The 21,879-nt window shown below is 55.7% G+C and overlaps 1 protein-coding gene, 1 non-coding gene and 1 pseudogene across 2 annotated transcripts in view; 2 read left to right on the forward strand and 1 right to left on the reverse strand.

Annotated features, from left to right (window-relative positions):
* Positions 1-21,879, forward strand: part of LOC141996210 (butyrophilin subfamily 1 member A1-like) — a 660,168-nt pseudogene that overhangs the window by 309,463 nt on the left and 328,826 nt on the right.
* The window catches only part of LOC141995772 (zinc finger protein RFP-like), a 41,231-nt gene that overhangs the window by 5,372 nt on the left and 13,980 nt on the right, over positions 1-21,879 (forward strand). Inside the window, exons 2-7 of the mRNA XM_074967159.1 lie at positions 643-734; positions 1,656-1,793; positions 2,260-2,308; positions 2,911-3,054; positions 3,365-3,436; positions 4,738-4,860. Coding sequence (XP_074823260.1) covers positions 643-734; positions 1,656-1,793; positions 2,260-2,308; positions 2,911-3,054; positions 3,365-3,436; positions 4,738-4,860 — 618 coding nt within the window. The remainder of the gene's footprint in view (positions 1-642; positions 735-1,655; positions 1,794-2,259; positions 2,309-2,910; positions 3,055-3,364; positions 3,437-4,737; positions 4,861-21,879) is intronic.
* On the reverse strand, positions 19,645-19,726 carry TRNAS-CGA (transfer RNA serine (anticodon CGA)). Its single transcript has one exon. It is a non-coding gene; the product is annotated as a tRNA-Ser (tRNA).

Below are 21,879 nucleotides of genomic sequence, written 5' to 3' on the forward strand. Positions count from 1 at the left end.
TGCTGGGTGAGTGGCCTTGTGTTGACCTAACTCTGTCGTGTAGACCAGACCTTCGTGTGTCCTGGCCACCTCCAATGAAACCAAAGAGGTGTAAATAAAGTTTCCCCCAGGTAAAAGTTATAGATCTTAAGTGGTTTATCTGCTGGTACCCTGGCTCAGTCGTCTTCTGCTTTAGATGGCCCTTTAGTGAGCAGGTGCAGTTCGGGCGTCTCTTGGAAGTATCCAGGTTTCTGGCTTTGTAAACTGTGGCTAGAAATCTTCCCAGCATGGGATCTTGAGATGTCCAGTACTTTTGACTGGGCCAGAAACACTGGGCCTATGAGAACGCATCTCCTCAGGATGGTTTCAGCCCGTCCAGTCACGGCTGGAAAGCCAAAGCACAGGGTCTGCACCATTAAGAGAAATAACGGGGAATAACGTCACCCAGACTCTTCTGATCTTTCCATAGGGTTCCATCCTGCTTCCGTTCCAGGAATGGGGGAAGGTTCAGGAGCTTCCAAATGTCTCCTCCCCTCTCAGGAGCCAATCCTCTTTTGTAACACGCTGGAGAGGAAAGGAGACATGACAAAAGGACAGTCGCGAATGGCAATGGGGGCAGGGGACAGATTGGGATAGTTGAGTGAAATGCTTTCCCCCCTCCAGGCCATGAAGACCATTTACGAGGTCCTTTTCCTTTGGGGATACCGAGAAGCCATCCTGGAAATGTATCCCCAGCTCCTCATCCTCTGCGTCAGGCAAGTGCAGTATGTGATGGATCTGCACTTGCCAGGGACCGACATGGCCAGCGAGACATCCAGCCCCGAGGAGGGATCCAGCTGCCTCAGCCCCCTAAGGTAATGACTGAAAGGAAAAGGAAGAACAGATTTGTTCTGTTAAACACTTGGGGTCTGTTCATGGCCATCAGTGGTTCGGGTGCTGTCGTTGGCCCAGGCTCAGTTGGGTGCAGGTCTCTCTTGAGGGAAAAGGGTTGAGAGCCGTGTGTTCTTGTGAGTCACACTCGCTCATCTGACGCCGTCCACAGGCCAGCTGCTTTCCCCACACACTCAGGCAGCAGTCAAGTTTGTGCATCCAACCACATGTGCCACCCGCCAGAGGGTCAGTGCTTTCATCACTGTCTGCTGAGCAAATCTGGGGGCCTCCGTCCCCAAATGTGGACAGAGCCACACCGGCAGCACCTGGGGCCAGGCCGTGCAGGATCTCAGCCCCACAGGCAGGCAGGAGGAAGAGGGACCCGTTCGACTGGCTCTGTGGGCACAGTGAGGGGCTTCTATCTACACGGGAAAACCAGAGCGCCGGAAGACACCTCAGGTGGTGTAAACTGACATCGCTTTGCTCGCTTACACCAACGAAGGACCCGACCCCACATGCCCACTTGAGTCCTGTTACCTGTCACGGTAAAGAATCAAGTATTCAGCCACAGTGAGTGATGACACCAATCATCTTAAGAAGCGACATTGTCACTAATTGGTTAGAAACTCAATGAAACGGCAGTGTAGACAGGGCCCATTGGGCAGGGAAGCACCGTGATATCACACTGGATCTATCCTCGGGGAGGCTAGCTACTGCTGACCACGCTGTGTGTCCCAGGACTTCTGCAGAGTTGCCATGCCTGGGGCTGATCTCGTTGCCTGACACTGGTATTTGTTTCTCTTTAGCACGTCAGTGGAGGCTGTGAAGACTCTTTTCTCCATGCCCGGCTACTGGAAGGAATTTGCCATCATCCAGTTTCAGCAGGGTTGGGACACGATAGCCTCCAGATATTACTACTCACAGGGTGTTGGCCTGATTGCAAGGTAAGAGCCCAAAGTTTCCTCCTCACTGGGTCTCTCTTGGGAATGGGATTTCCGTGTGAAATATTCCTGTTCCACTCTCCTTACAATGTGTATGATAATCAAGTTGGGCCATTTCCAGCACAAATCCAGGTTTTCTCACCCCCCCCCACAAGTCACAAATCAACCCCCAGGGAAAGGGGTGTCTCCAGGCCTCATTGAGCGCCATGCAGAGACCCCTGGGACAGAAGATATACACTGTAAGGAGAGTGATCACTTTAGATAAGCTATTACCAGCAGGAGAGTGGGGTGGGAGGAGGTATTTTTTCATGCTTTGTGTGTATATAAAAAGATCTTCTACACTTTCCACACTATGCATCCGATGAAGTGAGCTGTAGCTCACGAAAGCTTATGCTCAAATAAATTGGTTAGTCTCTAAGGTGCCACAAGTACTCCTTTTCTTTAAGGGACTTTCTGTTCCATGTTCCAGATCCATGATCGAGTGTGAGAACCCTCAGCTCCCTGCAGTTTTCAGAGAGGCAATCACCATCGTCCAGAGCGAGAGGGAGGAGGAGCAGAGAACGATCGCCATGGCTTTCTGTATTGAGGTGAGATTCATTAGTTGACAGGCACAAGGGAGCTTTCTGGAGAGCAGCTCAGGCCAGTAAGCTCTGGGGCACATTGTCAGCAGCTCAGCAGCCTTACCGCCAGCTAGCTCCTCTCCGCACAAAGATGGTTGTGGGGCATGGCAAAGAGAGGGAGGGGGAGACAGGGTGAGATTGCTCCTGGCTGGATGTGCCTCGATGGGATTATGGGGCAAGAGGGGATGTTTCTCCAGTGCCCCAAGGCCTTGCTTCTCTCCTCACCTTTTCCTGGGGTTGTGCTTTTCTTCTGTCCCAGGGGTCTCTGCATGGCGCTCAATGAGGCCTGGAGACGCCCCTTTCCCTGGGGGTTGATTTGTGATTTGTGCATGAGTCCAACTTTTGGGAATGAACCAACTGAAACAGCAGCAACTGGCTCCCTACGCACCAGAGACTTTGGGTGGGAGTAAGTGGCCCTTTGGTAAAGACGACTGTCTAGGGCAGAGACCCCACAGGAAGACCTCTGTTCCTCAACCTGATGTTGATTTGGCTCTTTCCAGTTTCTCCAGAGTCCTTCCATTGAGACAGTGCTGACAAAATCAGAGCTCCGGGCGCAGCTCATGGAATGGAGCAAAGACACAAATCCCGTCATACGTAAGCTCAGTCTGCGAGGCCTTGGCAGTATTGTGTTCCAGCCAGAAAAGGTAAGAGGCGTGGATTGCCCAGGGGACCGAGGAAGCCGATGTCTCTCAGATAGCTCGGAAATGAGAGCCAGATCCCCACACAAGCCTTGTTGTTTAACACACAGCCCTCAAATGGTGGAGTTGTTTTCCTGAGCAAATCAAGGCATGAGGTGCTCCCTGCTCCCGTGAGCTGAGCCCTGATTGCAGATGGGATGCAATGGGGGAGGTGGGGTGAGCAAAGACAAAGGTTACAGTGAGCAGCGGGCACAGAGTGACAGGAGAACGACTTTCTGCCCCGTTGGGGGGCTGTGCCATCCGTGGTTTCTCCTAGGCAGGAGTGGTCCAGCGTGTGCTCCAGGCTGTCACCCTGGAAAGTAATGAGTTGCCTTCTTCATTCCTGCAGGTGAGATGGTTACAGGCCCAGCTGCCAGGAACCGTGGCCAGGTTTTGTGACCGGGATGGAGGGTGTGTCAAGGAGGCCATGCACAAAGCTGGAGACATCATCTACCTCCTCAAGAGGGAGGGGCTTGGCTCCATCTCCCAGGACATCGCAGTCAGCCTTCGCCCCTTCATTGATGACGTAAGGCTTGGAACCCCAGGAGAAGCCCATGCCCCCCCTCCACCTGTCTCTGATGCCCTTGTCTCTCTCTCCCCATCTCCTTGGCTCCCGCCCCTCAGGCCTGCCATGGAGCCTCCAAGGAGCGCCCCCGCCATGGGTGGGGAATCTCCTGCTGAGCCACCTCCCTGTCAGAGCTCTTCTCGCCAAAGCTCAGCCTCAGCGCCATGCTCCCAGCCCCTGCTGCAGCCTGGCCTGGGGGAGAGGGGCCTGGTCCTGGGCAGATGACCAGCTGTCTGGAGAACACAGGCCCCCAAAGAGGTGGAGATTCTCAGCAGGAAAGAGGTGGGTCGGGAATGGCTCGGCTCTCGGGGGCACCGAAGAGCAAAAGAAATGCTGTGTTTTGTAGCAGCGCATCCCTGCAAGGCTCCAGCAGCGGCTTCTCCCCTTCCCCAGACCAGCCTCCAGCAGACTTCCCTCCCTCTCCCCAAATCTTCTCGGGTTCTGGGATTCTGGGCTCTCCAGACAGAAACTGCCTCTGGGACACCCTGGGGCTGCGCTGTCCCGCACAGGGTCTCAGGCCTTGCACAAGATGTCTATGGCGCTGGCCTGGTGTCCGCCCTGCTCCCGCCAGCCAAGTCAGTTCACACAGGGGGACCGGAGCAGCGGGCGGATTATGACTCTGTCGCGTTCTGCTCTGATACTGCCTGGCTTTAACTGGGGGTCCCCACCCCCTGTGTGTCATTGCCAGGAGAGGGGCAGTGTGCGCTCAGCTGCCATTTCACTGCTTGGCAACGTGGTGAGCAGGGTGCAGGACCCGGACAAACCCCTCGTGCAGCAGGAAATCATCCACTGCTTGCTCCCGCTGCTGCTGCATCTTGCAGACCAGGAGGAGAGTGTGACACTGGTAAGTGCAACCGTCATTATTTCCTTCAGAGCAAAGGGCCAGAATCCCCTGGGGCCCCCACTCCAGTCATCGCCAGAGCCCCTTGCCCAAGCAGAGTCTTCTCCTCCCGGCTTCACTCCATGCTGGAGCCTCGTGCCTCATCCATCCTCACAGCACACAGCACAAGGGGTGGAGAAGGTCCAGTGTCCCCCACACTATCCCTCTCGCAGTGAGAACCCTCTTGGTCTCCCTTCTCTTGCAGCGATGTAAACTGACGCTCTTCCGCTGCGCAATGTTTCTCGGCTGGGCTCATTTGAAGAGGCTGTTCCGCAGCATGGCCTGGGATGGCTCCTCACAGCTCTTGAAGTGTGTCGGGAAGTGCTTGGTAGGTGAATTCCTTGTGCCTTGAGAGAGGTGAATGGGGACTTGAGGGAGACCTTTCGAACCCCACAGCCTGAGTACCCATCCGCTTCGGTCGGGTTGCAAGACTCTATTCCAGGCTCTCTGCTGGTTCATTTCTGCAGGAGTTACAATCCGTTCACATTTTTGACATTTTTCTCCACAACTGTCAGACCTCCAAACTTTTGTCTTTTCAAATGAAAGCGGAGGTTCTGGAGAACACAACAGTGACTTTAGAGAGGTACTGCTCTGGTATATGGGTTCGTATTGGCGGCTGCCATTGCCTGGCTATATGCTTTGGCTTTCCTGGACTATTCGCTGTGGGGAGAACATGTCATTTGTATATTGTGCATTTCTTCCTTCTTTCTTTCCAGATGCAGAACAACAAGAGCCACATCCCCAAATTCCTGTTCCAGGCCCTAGAGTACCTGGAAAGCTCCCAGACAACAATACGACACTCTGCAGCCTTGTTCATTGGTAAGCAGAGGAAATTCACTTGAGCTTTCTTAAATGTTTCCTTCAAAGCCCTTTTCTAGACGGCTGCTCTGTTCCCTCCGACAGCACCAGAATCCTACAACGGGGTGTCTGTGTGTGTGTGTGTGTGTGTGTGTGTGTGAGAGAGAGAGAGAGAGAGAGAGAATTAACATGTATTCCAAGATGAAGGGAGCAACTTAGCTGTATCAACTGCACCAACTTCCCCTGCCCACAACAGCTCTTTGGCTGCGCCTAGGGGAGATTGAATTCACATCATGCTGGTTTGATGTGAATTCAATCTCCTTTGGAAATCAGCTTCTCAGTCACTGCTGGGCATCTGATGCTTTATCTAATGTGCTTTGTGAACAGATGTAAGGAATGTATTTAATTTCCGAAGGGCTGTCTTGGGGGAATGGCTGCATCCTTAGCAGTTTTCAGCGAAGGATTTGAAAAGTAATGAGATGCACTGTATTCATTGTATGTCTAGGAAATACTATCCGCCATTACTACAATTTGTTGTCTGAAACAGTGAATGAAGATGGCATCTCCCGCCTGTATGAAGGTAAGGAAATACCTCTGTGTGTTTGTGCCTCTGTGGGAAGTACAGGGGTGCAGCACAGGGCCCGAACACAGGTTTGAATGTGGACACAGGTCCCTCTCTGTCTAAGGACAGCGTTTAAGGAAGAAGGATGGTCATGCGAGCTTCATCGAGGTACCACAATATGTGTATGGGAGCAGGGGAATTCCATCTCTAGCTCCTAGTGTAGACATAACCTTAAAGCTGTGTGGGGAAACTGTCTTCATAAAGGTCTGAAAGTCTGTAATGGAAGGCCTGACAGAATTGAAAAGAGCCGTTGTTATTAAGGATGATGATGATGATGACAATAACCCTCATCACCTGCCCTCCCTGGAATGGAGTGATTGCAGGCCAGGGAGATTCACTCCGAGATTGGTTATCAGCTCCTAGGAAATCCCATGAGGGCACATGGGAAACACTTTTCCCTGTGATCTCTTCAGGAATGAAGGCACAGGGCCACAAAGGATTTCAGCAGACATTAGGAGCCTAAATCCCTTTGTGGATCTCGGCCTAAATGTTGGATGGTTTAATGTCGCTGCGGCTGTCACTTTCCTGTTCCATCGAAAGAACAAGTGCCCCCAACCGTCCGTGTGTAGGGGTATGTGTAGGGGTGTAGGCCGGCGGAGGGGGAAGTGACAAGAATGGGGTCTCCTCTCTGTCCAGGGCTATTTTGGGAGGAGCGGAGTTGTTGCTCTTGTGCCCTTAGACTCTGGGGGAGCTAATAGCAGGGGGCAATGGCCATCGGGAGTGGAGGTTTCCTAGGCACCAGGCACATCAGCACCAGGGGCTTTTCAACCCGTTTCCTCTTGGTTTCAGCTTTTCAGGAAGTGCCTTTGAAATCTGACAGGACCACGTGGGACATCCTCAACAGACATTACAAATGGTTGCAGAAGCTTGTAAATCTCGTGTCGGGTTCTGCAGTTGACTAGGGAACCGGGACCGACACAGAAGAGCTCTTTGTCCTGCTATGGTACGTACACCAGACGCTTATCAACTTTTTGGTGTCCCTAGCCTCTGATTGCCAGAAACTAGGAATTAGGCAACAGGGCATAGATCACTGGATGAGTCTTGTCTGTTGATTCCCTCTGGGGCACCTGGCAGTGGCCACTGTCAGAAGACAGGATACTGGGCTAGATGGACCTTTCCTCTGACCCAGTCTGGCCTTTCTTATGTTTGGAACCGGGGCTGAACAACAAGGTGGATGTTGGCAGATGACACAAAATTATGCAGATTAATCAGCCTAGAGAAGACTTTGAAGAAGTTCAAAGGGATCTAATCAAGCCATGTCACCGGGCAGTGCAATGGCAGATGAAAACCAGCGCTGACCAAGGCAGGGCCATACACGTGGAAAGCAGTGAGGTGAACGACTCCTCCATATCGCTGGTGTCAGAAGCCAAAGCACGGCTGGTTGGGCCCAGTGGTTGGAGCAGGGTTGCTGGGGCCGCGTGCTCAGAGTGGTGGAGGTCGAGCCGAGGGGAGCGAAGGGTTGGAGCTGGAGTCAGGAGTCAAGAGCAGGATTGGAACAGGCTGGGGAGTAGGGCCAGGGCCGGATTAACAATTCCCGGCCAATGGGAGCTGCTGGGGGAGATACGCGGGGGGAGGGCAGAGCCGAAAGGCAAGAGCAGCCCCCGGGACAGAGGTTCCCGGTGCAGTGCTCATCGCGGCGACGTGGCTGGGGGGGCAGACAAGAAGGGCAGTACGTGGAGCCGCCTCGCCCGCACCCCAGCCAGGCAGAGCCGGCCCGGCTGGAACGCAGCACACAGGGGCTTTAGTGGCTGCAGCTCGGGCCCCCCTAAGCCCTGCTCCTTTCCTGAGTGCACCATTGCCCCACTTCTGCCCCATTGCCACACACTGTTACAGGGCAGCACCCTGGAGCTGATCTCTGACATCTCTCTCCCTAGAATGAAGTCACTGCAGAGTCAGGACAACCCCACCTTTGGGCACCATGTAGGACATCTCACCCCACCACACAGAGCCCGACATTCACACAGCTTCTCGCACGTGGTTCCCTCACTCATCAGAGCCAGGCGGAGAGAGGAGAAATTCTCCCAGACTCCCTTTAACCATTGCCAGCCCTCAGGGTAGTGGAGGTTGCGGGGGGTTGGGTGCTCTCTTTAAGAAATGCCAGCTCTCAGGGAAGTTGCAAATGAATATTGGCAAAGTGGGGTGGTTCTGTGCTGTGGAAAACTACCCTGCTTGAAGGGTTTGTTTTTCTAATTTGTGCTCCTGCCCTTTCTCCCTCTTCCAGACATCTGGAGGCCAACAGGAGCCAACGGAGCCCACCACTGATCCCATCTCTTGTGAGATGGCAAAGCAGCTGTTGCATGGGAAGGAGGAGAGAGAAGAGGCCGAGCAGCGTGTGCCGGGGTGAACCAGCCCCACATAACCCCACAGTCTAGGCGGAGGAAGCCAAGCCCCTCCCCAGCCCTGCCGGACACGCTACAACTGGAGCACCAGTGTGAAAGGGAGCAGCTCAGCACACGCTAGGCAGAGCGCCGAAAATGGAGGATGCACATTGTAGGCTCCAGTCCAGAAGCAGCTGAAGCCCCTGACTGCAGAGCCCCGAGGCGCCGAGACCCAGCCGCACCCCTGGGGCCTGCAGACGTGCAAGGGAGATCGGAGTGTCTGGGAGTTTCCCACGCCGGGAGCCCAGAGACCCCCAGCCCGTGGCCTAGAGACTTCTCCTCTGAAGTAACCTGGGTGAACGAGCCATTGTCATGCTGAGTGACGTCAGCATGTTCTGGTTGGATCCCCACTGACTCAACGGCAAACACATTGGCCACGGACAAGGCCCTGGGCTAGGGCAAGGGGGAGTAAGGAGAGTCTGGGTTCCCCTGCCCTGGCTGCCATCCATCCTCGGGTGGCTGCCCACGTCCCCATTGCGCCACTAGACTGCACGGCCCCAAGAGGAGGGGCAACCATCTTGTCTCTGAACTCTCAGCCACACAGCCCTGCACTGAAGGGCAGCCGCACAGACTCTGGTCGTTGGGCCACGCAGCCCCGACGGAGAGGGCGGCCGCACGGACTCTGGTCGCTGGGCCACGCAGCCCCGACGGAGAGGGCGGCCACACGGACTCTGGCCGTTGGGCCACACAGCCCTGGATGGAGAGGGCGGCCACACGGACTCTGGTCGTTGGGCCACACAGCCCCGACGGAGAGGGCGGCCGCACGGACTCTGGTCGTTGGGCCACGCAGCCCCGACGGAGAGGGCGGCCGCACGGACTCTGGTCGTTGGGCCACACAGCCCCGACGGAGAGGGCGGCCGCACGGACTCTGGTCGTTGGGCCACGCAGCCCCGACGGAGAGGGCGGCCGCACGGACTCTGGCCGTTGGGCCACACAGCCCCGGACGGAGAGGGCGGCCGCACGGACTCTGGTCGTTGGGCCACACAGCCCCGGACGGAGAGGGCGGCCACACGGACTCTGGTCTTTGGGGCACAGAGCCCCGACGGAGAGGGCGGCCGCACGGACTCTGGTCGCTGGGCCACACAGCCCCGACGGAGAGGGCGGCCGCACGGACTCTGGTCGCTGGGCCACGCAGCCCCGACGGAGAGGGCAGCCACATGGACTCTGGTCGTTGGGCCACACAGCCCCGACGGAGAGGGCGGCCACACGGACTCTGGCCGTTGGGCCACACAGCCCTGGATGGAGAGGGCGGCCGCACGGACTCTGGTCGTTGGGCCACGCAGCCCCGACGGAGAGGGCGGCCGCACGAACTCTGGCCGTTGGGCCACACAGCCCCAGACGGAGAGGGCGGCCGCACGGACTCTGGTAGCTGGGCCACACAGCCCTGGATGGAGAGGGCGGCCGCACGGACTCTGGTCGTTGGGCCACACAGGCCCGACGGAGAGGGCGGCCGCACGGACTCTGGCCGTTGGGCCACACAGCCCCGGACGGAGAGGGCGGCCGCACGGACTCTGGCCGTTGGGCCACACAGCCCCGGACGGAGAGGGCGGCCGCATGGACTCTGGTCATTGGGCCACACAGCCCCGACGGAGAGGGCAGCTGCACGGACTCTGGCCGTAGGGCCACACAGCCCCGGACAGAGAGGGCGGCCGCACGGACTCTGGTCTTTGGGGCACACAGCCCCGACGGAGAGGGCGGCCGCACGGACTCTGGTCGTTGGGCCACACAGCCCTGGATGGAGCGGGCGGCCGCACGGACCCTGGGCGTTGGGCTACACACCCCTGAGTGGGAGGGCAGCCATTTTTGCTCTGGCCATAAGGCCAAACCACCCTGAGGCTAAGGACAGTTATTTAGTTTCACTCATGGGACCTCACCCCGTCACCCCTAAGGCATCTCTCATCTGTCACCATAAGACCCACACTATGATATAAGATTTTCGGGGTCAGGATGCAAATATGAGTAGAAGGAAGGAGTGGCATGTGACCCCTCTAAGAGCTCCTGCCACTCCTCTACCAATCTGGGGGTGTTTTATCTCCATCCATCTGCCTCAGGAATGGATTTGAGCAATGGGGGAAAGTTCTGGGGCAGAGTGACCCATCCGGAAGTGGGTCACGTGACCCCTCCGAGAACTCCTCCCAGTTGGGTTGAGCCTCATCCCCTTAGGACCAGCCAGAGAGGGGATTTCACCAAATAGGGTAAGTGCTGTGGTGGGGTGACCTGCCCGCAAGAGGGGCCCATCACCGCTCCATGAAATTCCCCCACCGTCCTCTACTAATCGGTCAGGGTTTCACACACCCCTTAGGCCATCCCAGAAGGGAAACGTACCGATCAGAATAGGCAGTGCCCAAAGGTCTAGGCCAGAAGCCGCCGATCTCTGGAGCTCCATGTTTGCGTGGCTGGCAGCATCCTCCTGGAAGTCGCAACTCAACACTGTGTGGAAGAGCCCGTCTCGTTCCAAGGATGTCTTTTGCAGAAACGTTGGCCTAGGCCTTCGGGCTAAACCTGTTCTGGATTGGTACACGTTTCCCTTCTGAGATGGCCTAAGGTGGGAGTGAAACCCTCTCCAATTGGTAGAGGGCGGCGTGGGGACTTTTTAGGGACCAAGGGATCCTGTTGCGGGCAGCTCACTCCACTGCGGCACTTCCCGTATTTGGTCAAATCCCCTCTCGGGGTGGTCCTACAGAGCTGACGCCCACTTCAATTGGTAGAGGACAGAGGGAGGAGTTCTCAGAGGGGAGATACAACCCCCTTCCGCATGGGTCACCCTGCCCCGCAACGTCCCCTGATTGGTCAAATGCAGTCAAAGGCAAGCTCTGCTAGATGAGTTTACAAAGGGGACTATGTGGGAAGAATTTACTGTAAGATTCCCCGCATCTTCTGAATGGGGTTTGGGTTCTGCCCTCTTTAAAGGAAGGAAAAATCCTGACAGGTGATCCTAGGGGGCTGAAACCCACTGTGATGAGTTAGTAATCTGTCCTCTTCACCACTCTAGGATGGAGTCTGGGGTGCAAGCTCTGGGATAGAATTTGGGTGCTGGGTGCAGGCTCCGGGCTGGGGCACAGGGTGGGGGTGCAGGATGGGTGGAGGGGTGCAGGCTCTGGGAGGGAGTTTGGGGATGGGAGGGGCTGCGGAGGGAGGGGATGCAGGCTCTGGAACGGAGTTTGGTTGTAGGCTCTGGGCTGGGGTAAGGGGTGGGTGTGTAGGAGGGTGTTTGGCTGCAGGAGGGGGGCGTGTGGGAAGGGGGTGGGGGTGCAGGCTGTGGGATGGAGTTTGGGTGCTGGGTGCAGGCTCTGGGCTGGGGCAGGGAGAACGGCAATTAACTCAGGCAATTAACTCAAAAAAATTAATCACAATTAAAAAAATTAAAACTGCAATTAATCATGATTAATTTTTTAATTGTGATTTTTTTAGTTATGATTGATCACACTGTTAAACATTGGATACCAATTGAAATTTATGAAAGATTTTGGGGTGTTTTTCTACTTTTTTCAAATATTGCGATGTCCATTACAACACAGAATACAGGGCTCACTTTCTAGGATGATTGTTTACAAATATTTACATTGTCAAAGTAATAAAAGAAAGAGCATTTTTCAGTTCCCCTCATAGAAGTGCTGCAGTGCAAGCTCTTGACCGTGAAAGTGCAACTTACAAGTGTAGATTTTTTGTTTTGTTCCAGAACTGCACTCAAAAGGAAAACAGTGTAAACGTTTAGCGCCTACAAGGCCACGGGACGTTGAGAAGAGGCATTCACATGGCACTTTTGCAGCCAGCATTGCATGGTAGTTATGTGCCAGGGATGCTAAACATTCGTATGCCCCTGCATGCTTTTGCCACCATTCCAGAGGACATGCTTCCATGCTGATGATACTCGTTAAAAAAAAGTAATGTGTGACTTAAATTGGTGACTCAGCTCCTTGGGGGAGAATTGTCTGTCTCCTGCTCTGTTTTTCCTGCACTCTGCCACAGATTTCATCTCCTAGCCATCTCGGATGATGACCCAACACGTGGTGGTCGTTTTAAGAACACTTTCACTGCAGATCTGACAAAAGGCGAAGAAGGACCAATGTGAGATTTCTAAAGATAGCCACAGGACTTGACCCAAGATTTAAGAGTCTGAAATTGGACTCCAAAATTTGAGCGGGATGAGGTGTGGCACATGCTTTCAGAAGTCTGAAAAGAGCAACACGCCAATGTGGAAACGACAAGATCAAACCACCGAACAAGAAAATCAACCTTCCGCTGGTGACATCTCAATCTGTCATCAACACGGACGCATGACCTCTGGAATGGTGGTTGAAACGCGAAGGGACGTATGATTCTTCAGCACATCTGGGCTGTCAATATCCTGCGATGCCAGCTACAACAGTGCCCTGTGAATGCCTGGTCTCCCTTTTAGGTGACACTGTAAACGAGAAGTGGGCAACATGAGCTCCTGCAAATGTCAACAAACCTGTTTGTCTGAGCGACTGGCTGAACAAGTAGCAGGACTGAGAGGGCTTGTGGCCTTTCAAGTTTTTCATCGTTTTATCTTTGAATGCAGTTATTCCACTTCTGTTAGGTGTGAAAAATGCAGATTTTTCTTCCCCATAATTACAGCACTTACTCCTAGACGACATTTGCTGACTGGCTTTAGCAAGAATCATGAAAAATGGGTCTTCTCACAGTTAGCACTGACTGTCAGCCCCTGCCATGTCGTGATACCGTTCAAAGCCCCATACACTGGTTTGAGGAAGGTATTTTAGTGCTTGTAGGCCCGGAATGTATTCAGCTGATTTTTAGAGCCCGTTAGACTTTTGGTATGTTTTTCAAAAGCATCTGTTTAAAATAATGTAGGTCTGGGATCGGGCACCTGACAACACAGATGGGGGCCTAGTGGGCTGTTCAAAACAGGTTAGGAACCAGGGGCTAGCCCCCTTACTAACAGTCAGTGGGGGTGTTTTGGTTGGCTAGCTCCCAGTCCTAAAAGGGGGAAGGGTCGATGGGAAACCAGGACCCTGAGACTGAGGGTCTCAGGAACAATGGGGAGGGTCACCAGGAACAATGGGGAGAGGCCAACGCTCCAGGTCAGCCTGAATGACAGGGCGGGCAGGCTAATGAGGGAGTCAGGAGGCCAGGGGGGTCCCGTCCTCCGTGTGAGCTGGATTTGCCTGGGTCAGACAGACAGAGTGGGGCCGAGCTAAGGAGAAAGCAGGGGCCCGAGCTGAGCTGGGGGGAAGAGCTGTGCCGATCCAGAGGGACCAGTAAAGCAGCCCAGAGAGAGCAGACCTGTCCTGGGAGCAACCAGAGCCCGAGGGGCCAGAGGAGCAGCCCAGGGAGCGGGAGGCAGAGCAGCAGCCGGGCAGAGACCGAGTGGTGGGGCTGGGGCGGGAGCCGTCCGGAGCTGGGTGCGGTGAGCAGCTGGGGAGAGCGAGGGGGACCCTGGACAGCGGGCCCCGCACAGGGAGACGTCTCAGCCCAGAGGCTCTGCAGGCCAGGCTTGGATCGTAACCCTACTGGGCGGGGGCGACACTGGGCAGAAGGGTCCTGCCACTTAGCGCCTGAGAGCGTGTGGCCACCACCAGAGCAAGCGTCCGACCCGCAGCATCCCTGCAGCACGGCCAGGGCCGGAGAAGGGGCCTGGGACTCACAAGGAACAGACTGTGAACTGCCCTGACGTTCCAGAGACGCTGTTTGTGATGTTCCCTGCCACAGAGCGGGGTGATGTGTTTCCTTTCACCTTTCCCATTTTTCCTTATTCTTTTGAAAATTAATTGTTGATTAAATAACTTGCATTTGCTTTAAATTGTATGTACTGGTCAGTGGGTCAGGGAAGCACCCAGTACAGAGAGAGTACCCTGGAGTGGGGACACCCTAGCCCCTGTCCTAGGTGACCACAGCAGGGTTGGGGGTCGAGCCCCCCAGGACTCCTGGGCCCAGCCTTATTGGGGTTACGAGGACTCTGCCAGACAGGAGAGTGGAAGGGGAGTCCTCGAGGGCAGGGAGGCCACTGGGTAAAGGGAGTGGGAGCGAGGACTCAGATCCTTTCGCTAGTCCACTTCACCGGGGTCGTGCAGAAGCCAGGAAATTTCCCCACAAGAGCGGGACTATTCCCCCGCTTACAGGAAGAAGGAGGTGCCTGAAAGTAGGACCCACAAAACCCAGCGTGCGAGGCATCTCCACACCGACGCTAACCAACGGGAAAGGCCGATGGGAGGGGTGTGCCCTGAGCCCCACCCCTCTCTGGATCTCAGGTTACGAGGTCTGGCTTGGAGAGAGGCACCTCCCCTGGCTCCCGCCCGCCCAGCTTTCCCCCACCCCCTGCCCTGCCCTCCCCTGCCCCGGCCGTACCTGGTTCCAGCCCGGCCCTGCCGCGGGGTGGGACCAATACTGCTGCCAAGGCCATCCTGAGGGGGGTGCAGGCCCGGGGCAACCCCCCCTCCGCCCCAGACCCCGCCCCACTCCACTCCTTCCCCCAAGACCCTGCCTTCTTCCGCCCCTGAAGCAGCAAGATTAATCCCATACATTGCATTGATTGTGACTTATTTGCCTGATTTGAAAAGAGACCAAAAGGACCTGAGTCTCCTCGCTGTCGATAGCCCCCGCTTGGCCAACCAGCACTGAGATGCTGAGGGGCCGGCGGCTGAGAGGTCTCACCAGAGGTCCCACAGGACGGCCCAGTTCACCATCAGAGGGGATCGCTCTCAGATCCAGACCCACCTCTTTGTGAGGACCTCCCGCGATGAGAGCAACCCCCCCCACTCCGCCCACCCTCCACATTCACCTCTCCTTGGTAGAGACAGGGAAACAGGGAAAAAAGAAGCAAGAGAAGAGGAGAAAGGAGGGAGGAAAGAGGAAAAGGGAAACCAAAAAGGATAAACCCCAAGGTCCCCAGTGATTCCAAGCGTCAAAGCGCTCGGTAGGAAATCACATTCTGCCCCCTTAAGCCAGTGTTTTCTGTGCCGAGAATTCTGCCTGCAGCAGGTGCATCAGACCCAACAGGTTCCAAACCTCTCGCAGCCTCCGACCTTGTCCAAGGGAAGTTCGTTTTCTGGCACAATCACTGGTCGGAAAGGAGAAAACTCCACAGAGGCTCCTCCTCATGCTACGACATGAATACTAATTCTCTCCCCGTCCTCGAGGGGAGACCTGGCGAAGGAGACGTGAGGCTGCAAAGCCGGGGGGGTCTCAGCGACTGCCCTGGCCCTGCACCTCGGCCCTGCCCCGCTGAAGTCGGGGTCTCTCTGTGAGGTCACCCCCTCCCCACCACCTTTGTCCAATGGGCTGAGGTCCTGCAAAAGGCCTTTGTGATGTCACTGCCCCCCCACCCCTCCCCCCCCAGCTGATGTCCTGCCCCTGCCCAGCCTCCGTGGGGCTTGGAGTTGTTGCCCCCGGATCTCCGCACTCAATGACTGGTGAGTCGGGGGATGGAGCCGGCTATACAGTAAAACACCAGTTTTTCACAAATTAGTCGACTTAAGGCCAGAAGGGACCATTGGAGCATCTAATATGACGCCCTGCATCTCCCAGCCCTCCCGTGTGTCACAATAGCTGCTTTTTGATGAAAGCACCTTCCCGAAAGGCATCTAGTCTTCATTGGAAGACATCAAGAGATGCAGAATCCATCACTTCTCTTGGCAGTTTGTTCCAGTGATGAGTCGCCCTCCCTCTTACAAATCTCTGCCTTGTTCTAAGGAGAATTTTTCTGATTTCTGCTTCCAGCCATTGGTTCTTGTTTTGCCTTTCTTTGCAAGACTAAAGAGCCCTTTAAATACTTGGTGTTTTCTCTCAGCGAAGGCACTTGCAGGCTGCCATCAGCTCACCTCTCCATCTTTTTAAAAACTAAACAGACTGAGTTTTTCAATCCCTCCTTATAAGTCTTCTCCATCCCTCAATGTGGCTCTTTTCTGCACCCTCTCCAGTTTTTTTAAACGTTATTTTTGAAATGTGGATACCAGAACGGGATGCAGTATTCCAGTGTCAGTCTCCCTACTGCTGAATCACCTCCCTTTCCATCCTCTCTTTATCTATTCATGGATGGCGTCACGGACTCACAGGACTTGTGCTCTCTCTCAGCCTTGTACAGTCCTTGGGAGGAACCCCCTTCAGTGTGACAGCCCTTCTCGGAGATCCACTCTCTCGAGGGTTAAGCCGTAGGCCCTTCCGCCTCCTGGAACCCCTCTTCTCTGAGCCTTGAGCATGCCTGTCTGCCGTGGGCCCCCTCAGGGAGTCCCCTCACTCTGGACCCCTGGGGCCTCTGCTCCCAGAGGGAAGAACGCAACCCCGATCCCGAGACTGCCGTGACTCTCAGCCTGCGTAAAAGAGAGGGGTTTATTGAGCATCTGAACACAGCACAGGAAACTCTCAGGGCCTCAGGCCTAACCTCCCTCAGCACAGTCCATCTAGGTCTCTCCTGCACCCGTGTGGGCTCTGGCTGCTTTCTCTCCCCAGTCCAGAAGCCCCCTCTTTCCAGCTAAGCGTCCGATATCACCTTCCCACAAGCCTGTGTCCTTTGTCTTCTGTCCCAGGTAAACAGGCTGCCTGGGTCTCCTCTATCTCAGCCTCTCCTCTCCTCCCTCTTTTCTTTCCCCCAGGCTGGAAGCAGTCACCGGGTCTTCTCTGCTCAGCCCATTGTCCTACTACTGGCCCGACCTGGCTGTGACTTCCAAGCTGGGCCTCCCGCTCACCAGTCGCTGGGGTATCCATTCTCCAGGCCTTTGCCTGAGGGCCCAACTGTCAGGCGAGTTCACCGCTGGTCCTCTGTAACAACAAACGACCTCTCCCACCAGTGCCACCTCGTTAAACAAACAGCACCCAGGGAAACTGAGTCCCACACACGGCATGCAAACCATTGAAAAACCAAGAAAATCCCCCCGTCATCACCGATGGCTTTGGCCCTGTTCCCCACAGCATCGCACCGGGAGCGGATGTTGAGCGGCTCGCCCGGTATGACACCTAAATCCTTGACAGAGTCACGGCTTCCCGGAGTACAGTTCCCCCTCGGTGGCCTGCCTGCTCTGTCCTGCTGCCCGCTCCCACTGCGCCAAGAGGGGACCTGGTGACTGGAGCTGCTGTGGTTGTGTGAGAGCGCCGGGCTGAGACCAAAGGGCACCTCCGTTCTGGAACAGAGGGGTCTGGCCTGGAGGCGCAGTCGCCCCCGGTTTGGGGCACAGAAGGGGCTGTGGCTAGCAGCAGCTTGAAGCCCGTCGCCCAGCTGCGCTAGGCACTGTTTGAATGAATGCAACGTCCGTGTTACATACGGGCTCCGGGTGCTCGGTCGGAAGCACTGAACTGCCTCAGAGTTCTCTGTTTGCAAGGTCGGTGCCAGGAGATTAGAGAGACAAGGCGGGGAGGGGATCTCTTTCATTCTCCAACTTCTGCTGGGGAGAGACCAGCCTTCGAGCTCCACAGAGCTCGTCCTCAGGCCCTGGTGTCTCTCCCCAACAGAAGCGGGTCCAATAAACCATATGACCTCCCTGGCCTGGTCTCTCGGTGTTTTCTGCTCCCACGGGCGTGACTGGGAAGGGCCACAGGGCTCAGCAGGCTCAGGGAGAAACCTCAGCCCCACTGGAGACAGGAGGGGAGCAAACCTCACAATCCGTGTGGTCACTGCAGGTCTGTGCATCTGCCCCCTCCTCCCTCAGTGGCAGTCTGTGGGGGAGGTCTAGGGTGGCCAGATGTCCCGATTTTAGAGGGACAGTCCCAATTTTTGGGTCTTTTTCTTATATAGGCTCCGATTACCTCCCACCCCCGTCCCGATTTTTCACACTCGCTGTCTGGTCACCCGAGGGAGGTCTGGCAGCCCCCTCCCCAGCCACAGTCCGTGCGTGCCCAGCAGTCTGTGTGTGTCTCAGCAGCCCCCTGCTCACTCCCACATGGAGCCCAGATCGGGCTGAGCTGGGCCTCTGGTTTGTTTGATCCCTGAAGGGTTTTCTGGGCACTAACTGGGACCCCAAGTTTCTCCTAATTTGAGGAAATCCCTGTGAAAACTCACCTTTTCCGGGGGTCTGTTTCACACCCTCCGCCAGAGACGTTCCCCATTCTTTCTCCAGTTCAGCTGGCAGCAGGTCTCGTGCGAGGGGCGGGGAGAGCTGAGATTTCAGGCTGCCGTGTTATGGCGGGATTGCTGCGATTAACTGGCTGAACGTGCTAATTCTGAGGACAAAATGGGGAAAGGGGCAGAGATCGAGAGTCAGGGAGTGAAATGGAGAAAATACAGGAAGAATTTCGAGCAAGGGCGAAGTGCAATGACCAGAATCCAGAATATTCTCTGCACCCCTTGTCTAACTCTGGGCCCGATTCTCTTCCGCATTGACGGCCTTTCCCTGTCTCCGGCCGTGTCTGGAGGGCTTTATGCCCTGTCCAGCCCCTTCACACTGCCAGGAAGGGAGAGGTGTGATGGAATCTTCGCCCAAACAGGAACCAGGCCCTGTGTCACCTTCATCCTGGGTTTCCGATGACCCCGAGAAGTTGGGGGGCCACCGGCACCTAGAGCATGGCCCTGCCACAGAGGCCCCACCCCCGGTCATCCTCTTCCCCCGAGGCCCCGCCCACCCACTGTTCGCTCCTCTGGCCCCCGAGGTCCCCCTACCTGCCCCTCGCTCCTCTCCGCCTCTTCCCCCAAGACTCCACTCACCCCCTGCTTGCTCCTCTCTGCCCCTTTCCCCGAAGGGGGGCTACCGGGGGGCCATGGGGCCAGGCACCCGTCCCTTTTCTCTGTCTTCGGTGAGCGGGGGGCAGTGGGGTCCTTGGGGAAGGAGGTGGAGCAGGACAGGAAGAGGCACGAGAAGACGGGGCCGCGGGGGAAAAGGCCGAGGGGGGGTGGGGCGCAGGTTTTGGGGGAAGAGGCGGAGGGGGGATGGGAAGAGGCAGAGCAAGAGCAGGGCATCGGGCTAAGAGGCAGAGGGGAGCGGGGTGCAGGCGGGCCCCCCACTTCTCTGGAGCTTCGCTTCCAGCGATCGAAAGATGACCACGGGCCCACGGGCCTCCGGAGGGGAGACCCGCCCCACATCCCCAGTGTTTCCCCCCAGCATGGACGGCCTTTTGAGGGAGGCTCAGCCTCCTCTGGCCTCTTCTACGGGCTGCCTGTGCTCAGCTCCTTCCATGCGCTGGAGAGGAGCAGCACCCAGGGGTGGGGCTGAGCCGGGGGGCGCTGGGTGAGGGGCAGAGGCCTCAGGAGCTGAGACCGCGGGGACACAGCCTGAGGCACCATCCCAGGCATCCCCATGAAAGGAGCAGAACAGGGTTTCCTTGGGGTGGGGAGTGTACGGAGAGCGTCCCAGGGTCGGTGGAGATGTATTGCCCTGGTGAGCAAGTGTGGCTAAAACACAGGCCTCGCTGCGAGCGGGATTTGAACCTGCGCAGGGAAACCCGATTGGATTTCGAGTCCAACGCCTTAACCGCTCGGCCCTCACAGCTGTGAATGACGTGACCCCCTCAGGCCCGAGAAACTGGTAAATAATCACAGTGCCCAGGCCTGAAGTCCTCTGAAACACAGAATTCAAACAGGAAACCTGGCTCCCAAAGCGCAGGGGGATTTGGGGTTGTCGTTGCTTAGCCATGTGGTTAAACATCAAACCAACCCCCTCCTGTGGGGCCTGTAATTGTTGCTATCCCCACTGTAAAGGGAGACAGGGAGAGGTTCACTGACCTGACCAAGGCCACGCAGGGAGTTAGAGCCCAGCTCTGCCCCTCCCTGCTTTATCCTCCCCTGTCCTGACTGTCTCGCTCGATTCACCTGTTTTTATTGTCTCTTGTCTCTTTTTATAAACAGGACTAAGCCATGACTGGACTGTCAGACAGGAGAATGGGACACGGCTCCCTTCACCTGGACCCTGGATTTCTCGTTACTTCAGAGAAACTTCTCAGTGGAAAAATGAATCACATTCAAATGACTACAGATTATGAACCGTTTGCTATTTTTGTTGCCTTGGAACACGGCTCTCCCCCCCCCGCCCGCCCCAGCCTCTTCCCCTGAGTCAGGAATTATGGTTTATTGGTTCACTCTGATTTGTTTCAGTTTTATGTTCGGGTCTCTTGCAACTAATTGGTCAGAACCTGTCACTTCCAAAAGTCCCAGACGCGTGCCTCGGTTTCCCCACCTAGCTCCCTTCTCGGTACCTTTGATTTTCCTCAGAGTCTCCTTCAGAGCACTGGTTTGTTGGCACCAATAACCAGGTCTGCTTTCCAGGTCAGGAGACGTGTCCTCCAGCTGCTGGAACTTTCCTTTTTCACATCAAGAAAGAAACAGGTTTTTTCCCAATAATCATGATTTATTTTATTTTTGTATTTTACTGTGAATTTCTTCCCACTGTAAAATGCTGAATTGAGGGGATTGGAGAATGAATCTCTGTGTAGCCAGCCACAGAATAGCTACAGCCCCAGCAATGGCTGGGCAAGGTTCCCCGAGGTGTCCCGTCAATGTGCTTCAGCCCTGATTGACTGAGACCAGCTCTGGGGACAGGACGGGAGTTCAGTCCCCGTGGGCAATTCACTCCTCGGCCTCCATGCTTCAGTGACCAATAGATTCCAATGTTCCTGCTGGTCTTTGTTCTGTGGACATCTGCCCACCTGCATCTGGACCGAGATCAACTCCCCTCAAACCAGCTCATTCCTCACCGGTTTCTGAATGGTCATCACGTCCTACAGACATTTGTTCACTCCTGCCCTGGGCAGAAGAGAACCCCAGTGCCCTGGAGGTGACAGGCCCGGACTGTGTCCCCGGAGTCCCGGGGCATCGTCCTTGCCCGAAGGCTGTGGCTGCACTGGGGAGTTTACAGCGGCAGTCTCTAGTGGAGCCGCTGGAAGCCGACGGGAGGGAGCTCTCCACCCTCAACGAGCAGCCATAGCCATGTTGGCAGGAGAAGCTCTCCCAGCACCATAGCACTGTCCACACCAGCGCTTAGGTCAGTGTAACTTGTGTCACTCGGGGGGTGGCTTATTCACACCCCTGAGCCACATACGTTCTACCGACACAAGGGGGAGTGTAGACGCAGCCTTAGCAGAGAAGCGATTAAGAAAACCGCTTTAGTTTTGGAGGAAATGCAGGAACCCCAGGTTTGTAATAAACCAAAGGAGATTCCGACCCTCTCGAGTCACCTTCCCCACTTTACAGTTGTGCCCTGGGACAGTTGTTTTGTCTCAGCCTGTGGCCAGAATAATGAGGTGTGAAGGGGAAGGAGCCAGGCACCTGTCTATGGTGTTTCTGACATCCTAGAGGTAATTTAAAGAGAATCAAGGGGCTCAAAGAGAGACAAAGGTGTTAACGTGACCCTGTCACTGTCCAATATTAAACAGGTGAAACAAGGCTTGCCGTTTGGGCTGCTGGACAGAACAAGCCTTCAGGCTGAAAAGTGACATCGTTTCTCGCAATTTCAGCAAAACCCCTAATCAAACAAACCCCCACAACAACAGGCACCTGAAAAGTCCTGCCCCTGACTTCACCTTTCCAAGGTCTTCTCCACACTCTCTCCCGCCCCAAGTGAGAATCCTACACCTTGACAAACAAACCAAATTCAGACCCGAATGCAGCTCTCCCTCTGCAGGATGTTGGAGAAAACACAGGTGAAAA

The sequence above is a fragment of the Natator depressus genome, chromosome 11, assembly GCF_965152275.1.
Source record: "Natator depressus isolate rNatDep1 chromosome 11, rNatDep2.hap1, whole genome shotgun sequence".
Lineage (NCBI taxonomy): Eukaryota > Metazoa > Chordata > Testudines > Cheloniidae > Natator > Natator depressus.